The sequence below is a fragment of the Arvicanthis niloticus genome, chromosome 1 (assembly GCF_011762505.2).
Source record: "Arvicanthis niloticus isolate mArvNil1 chromosome 1, mArvNil1.pat.X, whole genome shotgun sequence".
Classification (NCBI taxonomy): domain Eukaryota; kingdom Metazoa; phylum Chordata; class Mammalia; order Rodentia; family Muridae; genus Arvicanthis; species Arvicanthis niloticus.
Window position 1 is genome coordinate 3171971 of NC_047658.1, and position 16599 is coordinate 3188569.

Sequence of the window (16599 nt, forward strand, 5' to 3'; positions counted from 1 at the left end):
GGCAATGTCACCCAAGGTTGTCCTCTGCCTTCTCTATGTATGAGCACACATTTAGTAACACACACTTGATTAAGCTATAATTGACACACACAGATAAAAAACAAAATGGGGCTGGCAAGATGACTTAATGAGTGAAGGGGCTTGCCACTAAGCCTGACAACCTGAGACCCAAACAGTGGAAATAAAGAATCGACTTCCAACAAGATAGTACTATCACACACACACACACACACACACACACACACACACACACACACATACACACACACCAATGTAAGAGGATGATGAGTTCAAGATCAGCTTGGACTAAATAAATGTTTAAAAGGGGACTGGAGAGACGGCTCAGTGTTTAGGAGAGACGGCTCAGTGTTTAGGAGCACTGACTGACCTTCCAAAAGGCCCAGGTTCAGTTCCCAGCAACCACATCAGGGGGTTTACAACAGCCTGCAACTCAAACTGCTGGATTCAACATCTTCTGGTCTCAGAGGGCGCACACACAGTGACAGTCATACACACAGATATATGTGGGACAAACATACTCACACACAAAGAGAAACAGACAGTCATATAGAAACAGACATGAACACCAATAATATATATATATATTTTTTTTTCTTCTTCTTCTTCTTTTTTTCTTTTTGAGACGGGGTTTCTCTGTGGAGCCTGGCTGTCCTGGAACTTCCTCTGTAGACCAGGCTGGCCTCAGACTCACAGAGATCCACCTGCCTCTGCCTCCTGAGAGCTGAGACTAAAGGTGTGTGCCATCATTGTCAGGCAAGAAGATAAATATTTAAAAAAGAAAAACAGCAACAAAAACAAACAAACCAGGCAAGCAAGTTGGCTCAGCAGATAAAAGCCTGGAGAACTTGGGGACATGTTTTATCCCCAGAATACACAAGTCCTCTGGCCTTCACATCCATGCCAAGGCCTGTATGCACACATCCACAAACAGGTAATAATTCTAATTTTACAAAATGTAAACAACAAGCCAGGTGATATGGTGGTGTGCACCTTTAAACCCAGCACTTGGGAGGCGGAGGCAGGAGGATCTCCAAGTTCAAGGACGGCCTGGTCTAGAGTGGAACCAGCACTACCACAAAGATAAGTAAAGGGCAGAAGAGATGGCTTTAAGCACACTTGTTGTTCTTTGAAAGCACCCTGGTTCGATTCCTAGGACCCACACGGCAACTGCTGAGCTCTTTGGATAGCAAGCATTCATGTACACAAACATACATGCAAGCAAATACACCAGAAAATAAAAATAAATCTGTTTTTTATTTTCCTCAGACAGGGTTTCTCTGTGTAGCCTGGCTGTCCTGGAACTCACTCTGCAGATCATGAACTCAGAGAGATGATTTTTTTTTTCACCAATAAAGACTTTAGGGATGCAACTCAGGTCCTTACCAACCAACTAATCTCCCTGGCCACTGCATTTATTTATTTTTTATTGCTGGGTTTTTTTTTTTTATTATTTTGAGTCTCATGTAACAGAGGAAGCCTGACCTTGAACTTCTAATCTTCCTAATTCTCTCTCCCACGTTTAAGATCTGAAGCTCCTGACCATCGCTAGGGAGCAACAAGATGGTAGGCGCCTGGGCTATGATGGCGTCTCAGAGACAGACTCTAACACCCACACCTCATGAGGAAAAGAACATTCTTTCCTCACCACACCATTTAACATCTCATTCATGACAGGTCTTTGTCTCATACTGCCTTAATGATCTCCTTTGGTCCCTCCTCCCGACCCATTACTCACTCTTCTTCCTCATCTGCCGCCTGAAGCCTCTGCTCTTTCCGCTGTTGTCGGCAGATGAGGATGCCTGTGCCAGCCACTGCAGTGGCGATGATGGCAGCGATGATGCCTCCGATGATGCCCCCCGTGGCCCCTGCTCCTGCCGTGCTGGGTGACTCTGTGAGGACAAACACAGCATGAGGTCAGTATGTGAAACTCACAGCTGCTTTTTCCAGCCCTGGTCTTCAGATACCACATGTTTCCAAATGACTGTTTGATTTGTTGAAACAGGGTCTCACACTGTAGGCCAGGCTGGCTGGAACTCTCTGAAAACCAGAATAAATTCGTGCTTCTGCCTTCCAAGTGTAGACATTACAGGCATGTGCCACCATACCAGTAGCCCTGTGTGAGGGGTTTTTTTTTGTTTTTTTTTTTTTTTGTTGTTGTTTTTTGTTTTTGGCTGTATTGGGAACTAAACACAGGGCCTCAAGCATGCTAGGCAAGTGCTCTATGTATGCCCGAGGACATCCCCTGCCTGTCCACCCAGTCACGGCCAGAGGCGTGGCTTTATCCAATAGCCCTGTGCGTCTGATTTCAGGAACATTGATTTTTGTAGAGGTGCACTCAAAGCAGGAACTTTCCACCCTCATGGAGCTGAAGTTTTCTGTAGCTCAGGCTGGCCTTGGCTAACAGCAAACAAGAAGATTTGATGCTATCTAATGTAGAGATGGAACTGGCCACATGTTCAGAGTAGGGAGAGGGACAAGGAAGTCATAGAATGCTGGACCCACTGAGCCAGTCAGCCAGGGCTTATCTGTGAAGGAGCATTTGAGTCCTCTGGGTATTGCAGACAGGGAAACAGGACTTTTAAGGAAGAGCCAGTTGTGAGTTTAGAGGCACCTACAATTCCAGCACTCGAGAGGCTGAAGCAGGAGGACTGGCAGAGTATGAAACCAGCCTGGGCTACATAGTGAGTTCCAGGCCAGTTATAGCTACATAGCCAAGACTGTCTCAACGACCAAAACAAACAGAACGACCCCACACCCCATACAAGGAGGAAGCAGCAGGAAGAGGTTCAAGTTCAACCTCGGCTGCAGCACTTGAGGAATGTTGTAAAAAACAAACAAACAAAAAACTTAAAAGAACGAAACAGGAGCAGCAGTGGTTCTGGGCTGGACTGAAGAGAGAGAAGGACAGGGGGCGGGGAAGGAAGTAACCCTATTATCAGAACAGGATGTTTTCCAGCTCATCAGGAGACACACTGAGAGCTCCTGGCTTCCCAATCCCAACTGTTCTGTATGTCTCTCCTAATGGCGGAGCTCCTGCACCAAGGACCTGATTCCTCACCAGGTCCACTGTCCTGGGTCAGGCACACAGCAGGCATGTAAGAGGGCATCTGTGTGCAAATCAAGCAAATTTCCCGCCCTGTCCTCCATGGCTGAGAACACTCAGAATAGACAAAGATTCAAAACCTTACTGGTGTCATCCATGAAATTAATGTGCTTCCCACACGTGGAACGGAAGCTGCCCCAGGGGTACAGTCAGCATCCGCTCTCCAGCTGGGCGTCCTCCAGAAGGTCCCAGTGTGTGCGTGTATGTGTGTGTTGGCTAGCTGGTGTGCACTACACATGGCCATCCCAAACACTCAGCATTTCCTGCCTTTGTTGCTGGCTGGCTATGTTCCCACAGGACAAGGCTCTGTGATCTGGGCCACTTCTGTGTCCCCAGCATGGCAGGCATAGGCTTGGTAATTTGAGATCTTTGACTACTGGTTGAGGAAGTGTGTGTGACCAGACCTCCTCGCTGCTCCACCCACCCAGAAGGTGGCATCTGATCCTAGCTAGTATCCCAGGAGGCCACAGGAATGTGGGAAAGAGAGTTCACCTTCTTCTCTCAGGAGCAAATGCTCTAGGGTCCTGAGAGTCAAAAGACTGCTAGCTAGAGGAGGAACATGTGTGTGCATGTTGTACGTGTGGTGTATCTGTATGTTGTGTGTGAGTATATGTGTGTCAGTGTGTACATGTGAGTATATGTGTGTGTGTGGTGTATGCCTGTGTGAGCATATGTGTTGTGTGTCTGTGTGCATGTTGTATGTGTTGTATATGTGGTATTGTCTCTGTGTATATGTGTCTACATGTGTGGTATGTCTGCATATGTTGTACATGTGGTGTATCTGTGTGTGTTGTTGAGTACATGTGTCTGTGTGTAGTCTGTGTCTGTATATATATGTGGTGTGGGATTATCTGTGTGTCTACATGTGTGGTGTGTCTGCATATGTTGTACACGTGGTATATCTGTGTGTGTGTTGTTGAGTACGTGTCTGTGTGTTGTGTATGTATGTATATGTGTGTGTGCTGTAGGAGCACTGAGACACATCAGAATTGCTGATAACTCCCACAGAATGAAACGCTTCTTGGAGGGTAGAAGACAGGTATTCACAGATAGGCTGCTTTGAGGACATCAAGGTGGGGCCATCTGGGTATTGCCAACACCTGATGTCTGCCTCTATAGCCTTGAGTACAGAGAGAAGCCACCCTTCATTCCTAGGACCCTTTACACCAGAGAAAGGGGACCCGTGTGGCCCCCACCCCCTGCACCCTCACTCCCGATCATTAGGACCCAGGACCAAGACAGCTTTGCTCTTGCTAAGGAAGCTCAGATCTGAAGCCAGTCTGGTCACCCACCTGGCCTGTCATCTAAGGGTTCAAGCCCCTTTCCCCACACTCAGGTCTCAGAGCCTCAAAGTCAGAGACCCCATTCTAAATCCCCACAGCTTCAGGACGGTTGAGACAAGTGGCCTAAACTCTCCCAATCTGGGCCCTCACTGGTTTTTCTTCCTTCATACTGAGTGGTCCCTGTCCCACCCAGGTGTTCCCCAGGACACAAAGAGAGGGGTCTGATGTATTACAAAACACCCCTGAGTTTTTCCGACAAGGCATTTATTAGCTCCTGAGTGTTTCGGGGCCAGGGCTAGGCTGGGGCCGAAAGCAAGCTCTGAGGAGTCCTGAGTGTGCACCATGGCGCTCCTGAGGTCCCCTACTCCATGAGGCCCTAAAGATAGGAGTCTGGTGTGTGGTTCCACTTGTCCTCTATCCTGAAAGCAGGGCGGTGCCCTTCCAACTCCAGTGTGCCCCAGAAGAACCAGTCCAACCGGTCCCTAGCCATCGATGCTGGCTGGCATTGGTGTGGTTGGCAGTGGGGGTGGGACTTGGCATTTCCATGTGTCCAGTGTCTATGTCGTGGGGTCACACGTAAACTGCCCGCCGAGAGATGAGAGAGCCATCCAGGTGGGACTCCATGTCGTCCTTAGGTGACTCGTGTGGTGGCAGCATGAGGCCTTCCTCTGCCTTCATTTCTTCTTCCTCCTCCTCTTCCTCCTCCCTGCCATCTGGCCTCATGGGCTCAGGGGATGCTGACCTCCAGAAGACAGGACCCCCGTTCCCAAACCCCTGAGTCTTTGGATCGTAGGATCCTCTGTCGACATCACTTCCTCCTCCTCCAGGGCTCTTCCGCCTCCTCCTCCCCCTCAGCAGGATCAAGGCCAGGAACCCCCCAGCCAGGAGTAGCACCAACAATGTTCCCCCCACGGCCCCCCACACCAGCGGACCCACATCTCGGGAGGCCTGGGGGGTGTCTGAGGAGAAAGGAAGGAGAGAGAAAAAGAGGAGAGGGAGTCAAGAGGACACATCTGGGCGTGAGGGTACAGGGGAGACTTAGGACATGGGTTAGTGACCAGACCAGAACTTAGGAGGTGACTAGGTGGGAAAAGGGAGGAGGAGGGCAAGGAGGAGGAGGAAGGGGTGTCCGTGACCCTTCACTTCAGGACAGGCACTGCACAAGGAGAGGCTGCCAGCTGATGCTACCTAGATAGCTATCTATACCCATAATGTCCCCCAAAATGAAGACTGTAGCAAGGTGTGGTGGCACAAGACTGACATCCTAGCACTGGGGAGAGTGAGGAAAAAAGCCATACTATCAAGGTTAGCCTGGGTGAGACTCCAGACTCTCAAAAACTCTACAGAGGGGAAAAAGTGTTGGTGGGCCTCGAATGATCAGCAGTAAAGCCCCTGCCTAGAATGCCCCAGTGAGGGGCTGGGGGCGTGGCTCAGTGGTAGAGCCCCTGCCTAGAATGCCCCAGTGAGGGGCTGGGGGCGTGGCTCAGTGGTAGAGCCCCTGCCTAGAATCCCCCAGTGAGGGGCTGGGGGTGTGGCTCAGTGGTAGAGCCCCTGCCTAGAATCCCCTAGTGAGGGGCTGGGGGCGTGGCTCAGTGGTAGAGCCCCTGCCTAGAATCCCCCAGTGAGGGGCGGGGGGCTCAGTGGTAGAGCATTTGTTTGCTTAGAGGACCTGTATTCCATCTCTAGTGTTACCAAACACTAAGAATTAAAATCATTTTTGTGACCTGTAGTCACACCTATTGAGGAAGCTCAGGTAAGATCCCATGTTTTGTCTCCATCTCTCACTTAAAACAACAAAAGACAATAAAGCCAGTGGTAGCTGTTGTCAGGGGGTGGGGTGCTGGCCCCTTGTATGCAGAGGTGCAGGATGGGAGGCTACTGTGAGTAGAACCCCTCTGTTGTCTCCCACTAGGGTCCAGAATGTGGATATAAGAGGAGGTATCGGGAGACTGCGGTCCTATCAGTGTACCTCCTTGGTTTGGGAGGTCTCAGATCATCTTCTCCACATCACGCTGCTGTTCCTACCGTTCCCTGCTTCCAGTGGGTCTCATGCTCACCTCTCACAGCCCCCTCCCCACCTGCTCCACCATGGCAGGGGAATGTAAAGGAAATCAACAGTACAGGGATTTGAAGCCTCGCACACCACGGTGCCTTTCTTGCAACACAGGAGTCCTGTTGGGCTGTCATGATGGTCCTCAGCCCATAAGGGAGACACGAATAAATGCCTGAAAGTTCCTGACCCGTAAGCCTGTTGGTGGCCAGCCCCATGCAACCTATTTCTCAAGTGCTGAAATTGTGGAGTTGGGTTACTCCGCCCAGGCTCTGAGTAGTCTTTTTAAGTAGAGTATTGTGCTGGGTTCAGACATTGCTCGTTTTTAATCCCAACATGTAGGAGGAGGCAGAGGCAGCAGATCTCTGACTTCAAGGCCATCCTGGTCTACAGAGTGAGTTCCCCACCAACTGGAGCTACACAGTGAGACCCTGCCTCAAAACAACACATAAAAACCAAAATCCAAGGGACAAAGTAATAAAAAACATACAAATAAAGTCATAGTTCTGGGGGTTGTGTGCAAGTTCTATGCAAACAGCACATTCTATATATGGACCTGCATCTAGTGTGTGTGAGTGGTCCCCGAAAGGACACTTTGACAGTATGTCTGTCTCTAAGTACTGCACAGAGGCAGTAATGAGGTCTCTCTGAGTGCTGCTTCATTGGACATGTGGGTGCACCCACATGAAGTGAGGGAGGGGCTCTGGAGCTTGGACATTCTATTCCTGGGTCAGTGAGTTGAGTCAAGGATTGTGAGTTGGCTGCAGAGAGGCCTGCCATGTGGCGCAGCGTGTCCACTCATGGTTTTCACTGAGAATCTAAAGCCACGCTCATGCAAGACTGAATGTGTGGGAACTAAGGCTGTGTGTCTGGGTGGGTGCTAAGTCAGTACCTTGGAGAGCGGCAGGGCCCAAAACCGAGTTTCCCTGGTGTGACTTGGCCACTCCAACTTCTGCCAATTGGATTTATATGCCCCCCCCCCCCCAAATTATGCTGGTTTGGAACTTGCTATATAGACAAGATTGCCCTCCAACTCAAAGAAACCCCCTGCCTCTGTCTCGCAGGTGCTATGACTGTAGGGCAGTGCCCCCATGCCCAGCTTGTTTGGTTTTCTGAGACAGGTCCTCAGGCTGCACCTACTGGCTCTGGACTCACTAAGTAGCCAGTGCTGGCCTTGAATATCTTTCTGATCCTCCTTCCTCTGCAGCCTTCCTGAATGCTAGTCTTAAGTGTGTGCCGCATGCCTGGCTCAGCCACTGATTCCTGGGGTGCTCAGTGTGCCCTTTTCTTCTGGTGTGAAATTTTGGGCTTGTCTTTGTCATGATGTCCTCAAGTACACTGGTGTCATGTGGCAGTTTCCCCTGAAATTAAAACCTCCGTCTTGGAGGAACCTTAAGGGAAAGGGTGTCAAAAGGGAGGTAAAACATTCCATCCCCAGGGACTTGCCTTAAAGGTTACAGGAAGTCCCAGAGATGCAGGGCCACTCTGCTCCCTCTCTGAGCACATATGAGAGGTAAGGAAACCTGAAACTCTCACAGCAGCTGAGCCTCCCAGATGAGACGGAGAGGCAGATAAACTGAGCTTGCTCTCACAACACTCTACCCTGGGAGCTGCCCGCAGGCTCTGCAGGGTACTCAAGGCTCCCAGCCTTGTGAGCTGTCACTATGTTGGGGTGGCCGTTGGTGATGAAGCTGTCCTTGTGTCATTTCTGCTCCTATAAGCAGTACAACTCGCGGGTCCACCACGGTTGGACTACGGTATTATCTACACATTGATTTGTCCTTGATGCCCTATTTGGAACAAGTAGCCATTTGTGCATGACCCCTCAGGAATAGTGTCCCACGACAGGTAGCCTGTGGCTACCTTTCTGGGAGTTCGGTGTCTTTCTTATACTGTGAATTTTCTTTGAGTTGACCACCCCAAGATTTCTCTCTCTCTCTCTCTCTCTCTCTCTCTCTCTCTCTCTCTCTCTCTCTCTCTCTCTGTGTTACCTCTTTCTCCCTCTTTGTGTGTCCCCATAGATGAAGTACTTCTGCAGTTGGAGTTAACAGGCAGTTGTTAACTGTCCAACATGGGTGCTGTGAACCAAACGGGGGTAGGGGGAGTCTCTGCAAGAGCAAGCCACACACTTAACCACTGAGCCATCTCTCCAGCCCACCAAAATTTCTCTCTGCATGTAGCATACAGGAGCATCTGACTGTAGAGTGGACTATTTACTAAGTAAGCTGGGTATAGCAGTACATACTGTCACCTCAGCCCTTGGAGGTGGACACTGGAGGATTCAAAGACAGAGATAGCCTGGGCTACATATCCAAACCCCATCTAAAAAGATGAGAAAGAAACATAGGTACATGCTCGTTCCCTGTCTCTGCCTTGTGATGCCCTGTGCTGTCTATGTATGTATCAGCGAGGAGGCTGACTAAGTGAGGCACCTGCCGGGTCCCTGAGATGAGTGTAATCCCTCTTTATAGAGGAAACCTCAATACACATTGCTTAGCAGCTGACCCAGTGACCCAAGAATCTCCCCAATTGAGTTTCTGGATGTAGAGGTATCTTCTGGAATATTCTTCAGGTGTGTGAGGAAGCATGTTTCTGTATGTGAACTACGGCCCTGTCTGACGCTGCTTTGTTATGAGTACATGTCTCAAGGGTTCAGAGCTGACCACCAATGCGAGCTTGTGTTCCTACAGGCACGTTACCTTGCCTTTGGTGCCTGAACAAAAGTTGTTGTGTCTCAGCAAGGGTGTGTTTCAAGAAAGGCATGCCCAGCACATCACAGGGCCAGGCTTTATCTTACACTGTCCCTTCAAGCCATCTGTTGTGTTTCTGAGGGGCTCAGGTCCTGCCTGGTAGGGCCATTACTTCAGATTCATGTATTTGCATAGGCAAACTGTGGTACCTACACCAGTGCCGCAAAGTCTTCTTTTTTTGTATAGGAACTGAGGATTGAACCTAAGGTTTTCAAAGTGCTAGGCAGCTGCTTTACCACCAAGCCCCTCACTGGGGGATTCTAGGCGTGGCTCTACCACTGCCATTTCTCTAGGCCTCTTCTTATGTTTTATTTTGAGAGATTATAGTTTTTTTTTCTATATGTAGCCCAGGCTAGATCAGAACTAATTCGGTAGTCCCTGTGTGCTCTGAACTTGTTATTCTTCTGCCATACTTTCTACTAATTCTGGCTAAGGATATTTCTTTTCTTTTTTTTTTTTTTTGTTTTGTTTTGTTTTGTTTTGTTTTGTTTTTTGTTTTTTGAGACAGGGTTTCTCTGCGTAGCCCTGGGTGTCCTGGAACTCACTCTGTAGACCAGGCTGGCCTAGAACTCAGAAATCCGCCTGCCTCTGCCTCCCAAGTGCTGGGATTAAAGGCGTGCGCCACCACTGCCCGGCGGCTAAGGGTATTTCTAAGGATCATCCTTTCATGGTTCCTGTGGCATGTCATACATAGGCCCTGGCCAGTGTCGCTCTTTCTTGGGGTGTGTCTAGGGGACAATTGTTCCAACTATATAGGGTTACATCTGGGTGACTGGATATCCAGGTTTAAAGAGAATTCCCAGCCCTGGGTCTCCAGCTGAGGATCTTGGCCATGGTTCTCACAACTGAGCAGGCTGTTGCTTTGTGTGGGTCTGTTCATTGGTAGTTATAAGGATTGAGGGAGTTAAGACACTCCTTTCTTCTCCGAGGGACAAAGCCCTACCGCTGCCATTAGACGTTGCCTCCACCACAGACCCAAGCCGACTTCTTGAGTCTCTTCTCTCAATGAACTTGGGGCATTTTTCTAAAAACAGGGGTCTGACTATGTAGCACAGGCTAGCCTCGCATTAATCCTCCTGCCTCAGATTCTTGAACAAGTGCTGGGACTATAGACCTACATCGTGCCCAGCTTAAGCCCTGGCTTAAGGATAAGCCCCTAGTTTGAAAGTCCCCCACCTATACTCCTCTCTGGTCACCTCCAGTTACAGCCCATGGTCACAGCCTACACCTGCAGACCAAATGGGCAAGCTGAAGTGCGTGCTCATCTGTGCGGACAGAGGTGGGTCTGACTCTCTCTTATCCCAGGGCAGCGTCAGTGACACCCCAAAGTGGACCCAAGCCCCAAAGGGAGAAACCATTGGGCTTTAAACTCAAACACCACAAGGCTTCCTTACCTCGCACCAGGATGACCTGCTCAGCACGACCTGTCCCCACAGCGTTGGTGGCTGTACAGATGAAGGTAGTGTTGACCATTCGATCCACAGAGTGGACAAGCAGCTGAGAGCCCTGAACCACTGCGGAGGCTGGGAAGACGCCCGAGGTCCTAAGGGTATGGGGTGAGGTGAGTAACACAGCAGGCATCCAGGGAGAGCAGGCTGTCCTGGAGACTCCAGCAGTCAGCCCTCCTGCAGACCTGGGAGGCCAGGCACTCTCCTCCGTCAGACCCAGGGATATAGACCCCAGTCCTCCTCCCTCAGACTCAAGGATGCACACATCAGTCCTCCTCCATCAGACCCAGAGATGCACACCCCAGCCCTTCACCCTCAGACTCAGGGGTCCAGGCCCCAGCCCTCCTCCTTCAGACCCATGAGTGCACATCCCAGCCCTCTTCCCTCAGACCCAGAAATACACACCGCAGCTCTCCTCCTTCAGACCCAGGGGTGCACACCCCAGCCTTCCTCCCTTTCTCAGACCCAATCCTAGGTTCACATCACTCACGTGCTCCAGTCATAGCCTGTGGGCTCTGGGTTGCTTCGTACATCACAGGTCAGTACGGCCTCACTGCGGCCAAGGTACCAGTTGTCATCATAGCCAGAGATCGATACTTCGGGAGGGTCTGGGAGAAAAGGATGACTGACTCAGAGACAGGCAGAATTCAGAACTGGAGACAAGTTAGCAGCATTGGTGACGAGAGATCCTTCAGTCATAACAAACGTGGCTTAGCAGGCCACAGGAAGCCAGGGTAGCCAGGCTCACATTGACGGTCTCAGGATGAGCATGGCTGGAAAGGGCCACTGCAGATGAAGTGAGGGAACTCTATCACAAAAACAAGGGCACAACCATCCCACTGGGATTCGAGTCTGCTGTCACAGTGAATGACAGGATACTGCAAATACCAGGTCTGAGTGGCATGTTTCATGATTGTAACTCTAGCACTGAGGAGGCAGAAGCAGGAAGATGAGTTCAAGGTCATCTTCAGCTACAGAGAGCTCAAGGTAACCCAGTACATACACCAGAGACCCTCACTCAAGAAACAGGCTGGAGAGATGGCTCAGTGGTCAAGAGCACTAACTGCTCCTACAGAGAATGGCTCCCAGCACCCGCAGACACACATCTGCCTGTGTCTCCAGCTTTAGACCCACCCAATGCCTCTGCCCTACACTCCCGTGCATAGAAAGTTCAAGGCCAGCCAGGACAACACAGTGAGACTCTGACTCAAAACAAACTAAAACAAAATGAAGCTGGGGGTGGGCGGTCCCGCCCTGTGTGTGGAGAGTGCTGGGAGATGTCCCCAGACAAAATGGAGGGCTGTCACCATAGGCAGTTTCTGCCGAAGACTAGGACACTTTGGGAAGGCTTGGGGAAGCCCAGGGACTCTAGAGGCCAAAGGCACCGTAGGAGAGGAGGGTCAGAGATCGGTAATTTAAACAGGAGGGGCAGCTGGGCTAGAGCGCTTGCCTCGCCCGCACAAGGCGCTGAGTTCCGCTGTCAGCTCCTCATAGGACCTGCTGTAGTTCAGGCCTGTAATCCTTACACTCTTTTAAAAAATATATAATTATTCATTATTAATTACATGAACACACTGTCACTGTCTTCAGACACACCAGAAGAGGGCATCAGACCCCATTACAGATGGTTGTGAGCCACCATGTGGTTGCTGGGAATTGAACTCAGGACCTCTAGGAAGTGCAGTCAGTGCCCCTAACCACTGAGCCATCTCTCCAGTCCTATCCTTGTACTCTTCAAGTGGCATCTGTGGTGTCTGGTGGATCAGAAGTTTCAGAGCAGTGGTTATCCTCAGCTACGTGAGGGCAGCCTGTACTACACAAGACCTTGTCCCGAAACAAAAGAATTGGGACCCCTTGGGTGGCTGCTCAGGGATGAAATCCAGGTGACTCAGGCAGGAGGGAGCCCTGTGTGGAGACTACAGGTTAAAGGCACAGTTTATGGGTCTGTGCATGAGCAGATCTTCCTCAGCTCTCTGGGGTGTTTGAGGCTAGACCAGGCTACATGAAACCAGGCTACATGATTCCAAAAGTGAATCAATGACTACATAGTGTGGCAACAGAGCGGGTGATCAGCGTGGACCTAGGAGAGTGGAAGACTTTCAGGGAACCACACATTACCTGGAAGCCAGAGAAGATGATGATGCAGGGGACAGCTGTCTGCAGGCAAACTCACAGTCCTCCCCGCCCCCACAACAGGGTTTCTCTGTGTAACAACCCTGTCTGTCCTGGACTTGCTTTGTTGACCAGGCTGGCTTCGGATTTACAGAGATCTCCCACCTCTGCCTCCCGAATGCTGAGATTGAAGGACTGAGCTATTTCCTATTTATGCTCGGCATATTTTCCTATTTTCTTGAAACCTCAAAATAAGTGAACCTCTGGGCTCACAACCCTCTTTCAGCTTATCTTTGATTCCGGAAGGCAGGAACCCACAGAAGCGAGCGTTCCACTCAGTACCTGGGAGACTCAGGCTAGGGTGGATCTCTAGTAGTATAGACCATAGGCAAGATTTGGCTGGTGGAGACTGAGGAAACCAGAACTCGGAGCCAGCATGGACAGCGTGTGAGAGAAAGCCACCTCCCGGCACACTCACAGCGTACGGAGAGAGTCACCGGCAGCAGGACTGGCTCTTCGAAGCTCTCATGTTCCACTCTGCACGTGACCTTGACGCCATCCGCTCGGCCCACGGGCACCAAGGAGTATCGGCTGATGATGGTGACCGTGCCAGCCTGTATCCCCGGCTCCTGAATATCTCTGGCCTCTCCACCCAGGGATGAGATCCAGGTGATTCGGGCAGGGGGGCGGCCCCCCGTGGAGACACAGCGGGCAACAGCCACGGACTGGGGGCCAATTGTGACCTCCTGGGCTTCAGCGTGGTTCTCAGGCTGGGCTAGGGAGACGACCAAAGAAGGCTTGTGACTCACAACTTGCAGTCACTTCACAAATGTCTCAACAGGGGTTGGGGTGGGGGCGGGGAGACACGGACACGAGACCAGACGGAACCAGACAGGACGGACTTACGGACAGACAACATGAAACCACATAGTAAGGCTCTGCTTCCTGGGTTCAGAGCCCAGCTCACTAGCTTAGCATATGCACAGCTTTGGGCAGCCATTTAAATCATTTTCTCTGATATTACATGGGACTGATACACGGATTAAAGAAATTGACATACCCAGTGCTTAGGATCTGTCTGGCATACATTATCCTACTCTGAGATATATATATATATATATATATATATATATTTGTGTATTATATATTATGTTTATAATACATTGTAGTTTATCATTGTTATGTTATATATATGATATACCTATGTATATATAACTTTTTTTTGAGACTGGGTATCACAATGTGGTCTAGGCTGACCTTGAACTCACAGAGATCCAAGTGCCTCCGCCCGAGTGCTGAGATTAAAGGTGTGCACCACCAAGCCAGGCCCATGTAGGACATTTTACAATCTCCACTGTGCCCTATCAGAAAGATGCACAGACCAAGGCTGGGAGCACAAACTGATCTGACCACTGGGAGAGGCTGAGGCAGGAAGTCGTTGAGTTTGAGGTTGGCTTGATCTATATACTCAGACTCTGTCTCAATAATCAATAATCAAAAGAATAAATGGGGTATGGTAGGTGGTGCTCGGCAGCACTGGGGAGGGAGGAGGAGCAGAAGTTCAAGGTCAGCCTCAGGCACACAAATTACAGGCGAGCCTGAAATACATGAGATTTTTGTCAAAAAAACAAAAAAACAAAAAAACAAACAAACAAACAAAACACCCAAAACATACACCAAAACAAACCTAGAAACAAACCAAAACAGAACAACAAAGTTACAAAAAGTAATACATAAATCAAAAGTAGAGACAGAGTGTCACAGCCTGGAAGAAAATGAAAACTCCATAGCTGAGCCTATGGTTTAAAAGTCCAGCCTGAGCTGGGCGGTGGTGGCGCACGCCTTTCATCCCAGCACTCCAGAGGCAGAGGAGGCGGATCTCTGATCTCAAGGCCAGCCTGGTCTACACAGTGAGTTCCGAGATAGTTTGGACTTCACAAAGAAACCCTGTCTCAAAAAACAAAACAAAACAACAAAAATCTGAAACCTTTTTTGAAAAACCAAAAACCCAACCAAACAAAAAAACCTAGGGGCCTGTGGGAGGGCTCAGTGGGAGAGCTCCGATCAACCGTGCTGAAGCGCCAGGTTCCATCCCCAGCACTAGAAGGGAAAAAAACCAAAGTGTCCTAATTGTTTTCCGTGATGGCCATTGTACTGTGCTTCCAAAGGGAAGAGAAACGATTCCCCAGCTCGCCATTTTTACCCTTTCGAAAACCTTATCCTTCCGGAAAACACGGAAAAACCTCCAACGAAGATAGCAGGGCCCACTCCCTCGTGTGGTTCTATCCAGTATTGTCTCTGGAGCCAGGACTCACGCGTCTCCAGTGTCCTGCTGGACCTGCCTACCGGGGCAGGTACCCACTCGGTTGTCAGTCTGCTCTCCCCACTGTTTTCCTCCTGACCAAACAGGGTCCAACAGGTGGTCCTGCCCATCAGCACCCACAGGGATGTTCCAGATCCTTCCCTTGGGAAGCTCCTCTTGCCCGTGGACCCTGGCTAGGGTGCAGTCCCAAGTTGGGGGTTCTATATTCTTCAGATCCCATCCCCAGGTCAAGGCCAACTTCCAGGGGACTTTTCTGGCCTCTTGTGGCTCTGATATTGCCGGGCTCTCCATAGAGGGAGAAGTTACTGTATCCACCGTACCTATGGCCTAATCAATGTTCTAAAAGTAGTTCTGCCCTCATCCCTTCCTCTCTTCTACTACTGATGCAACTGAGGACTTCGTAAATGACAGGCAATGTCCTGCCACTGAGCCACCCCACCGCTTTTGGGTTCTCTCCTGTCTCCCTCCCTTTCCTAGCGCAGCTTAGGTGTGCACACCCCAAGACACTGTGCACGCAGCGGAAACACTATTTTTCTCTATCAAAGTAGGATCTTGCTTTGTAGCCCAGGCTGGCCTCAAACTAGTGCTTCTGCTTTAGACCCTCAATGCTTGTATGCCTGGCTTGATATACTTCTTTCTTTCTTCTCTTTTGAGGAGGCAGGGATTCTCTGAGTAGCCCTGGCTGGCCTCAAACTCACAGACATCTATCTGCCTCTGCTTCCCAAGTGTTGGGGTTAAAGGCGTGTGCCACCATGCCCAGCTTGAAGTCTGTCTTGACTATACTCTTGTTCAAGCTACTGCATAAGAGTAGAGTTTTATGAGGCTTTGCAATGTGTTTGTATGTGTGTGTTTTCATTTTGAGACAGAATCTCCTATAGTCCAGGCTGGCCTCAACTCACTTTATGCAACTGAAGATGACTTTCACCCTCTGATTATCCTAATTCTACCTTGCAAGTGTTAGGATTGCAGGCAGGTGCCATCATCCCTAGTTTTATGTGGTGCAGGGGATCAAACCCAGGGCTTTGTGCAGCACAGGAAAGCATTGAAAGCAACTGAGACACACACTTCCTGCCCTGCTTCTATTTTGCATAGGTGATTGAACGTAGAACACCGGGCATGTGTTCTGTTGCTGAGCTACATCCCCAGCCCCTCACTGGGGGATTCTAGGCAGGGGCTCTACCACTGAGCCACGCCCCCAGCCCCTCACTGGGGGATTCTAGACAAATGCTTGGAAGAACTTCATCCCTAGCCAGTACTTTTTAAAATTTGTCTTTGAAGCCAGGCAGTAGTGATGTACGCCTTTGATCCCAAGACTTGGGAGGCAGAGGCAGGTGGATCTGTGTGTCTGAGGCCAGTGTGGTCTACAGAGTGAGTTCCAGGACAGCCAGGGCTACACAGAGAAACCCTGTCTTGAAGAAGCAAAAAATTACGAGATGGAAAAATTTGACTTTGACACAAGTCCAAGTTGCCCAGGTTGGCCTTCAACTCACTCTGAAGCTTGCCTCAGCC

At 50.0% G+C, this 16599-nt stretch overlaps 1 protein-coding gene across 2 annotated transcripts in view; it reads right to left on the minus strand.

Moving 5' to 3' along the window:
- The window catches only part of Nectin2 (nectin cell adhesion molecule 2), a 33522-nt gene that overhangs the window by 3682 nt on the left and 13241 nt on the right, over positions 1-16599 (minus strand). Inside the window, exons 3-6 of one of the 2 annotated variants that reach the window (XM_034516404.2) lie at positions 13246-13542; positions 11146-11263; positions 10602-10750; positions 1757-1910 (exon numbers count right to left, since the gene is read on the minus strand). In XM_034516404.2, coding sequence (XP_034372295.1) covers positions 1757-1910; positions 10602-10750; positions 11146-11263; positions 13246-13542 — 718 coding nt within the window. Of the gene's footprint in view, positions 1-1756; positions 1911-4653; positions 5367-10601; positions 10751-11145; positions 11264-13245; positions 13543-16599 lie in introns of those variants that run through there. The other variant, XM_034516412.2, reaches the window with a different exon arrangement.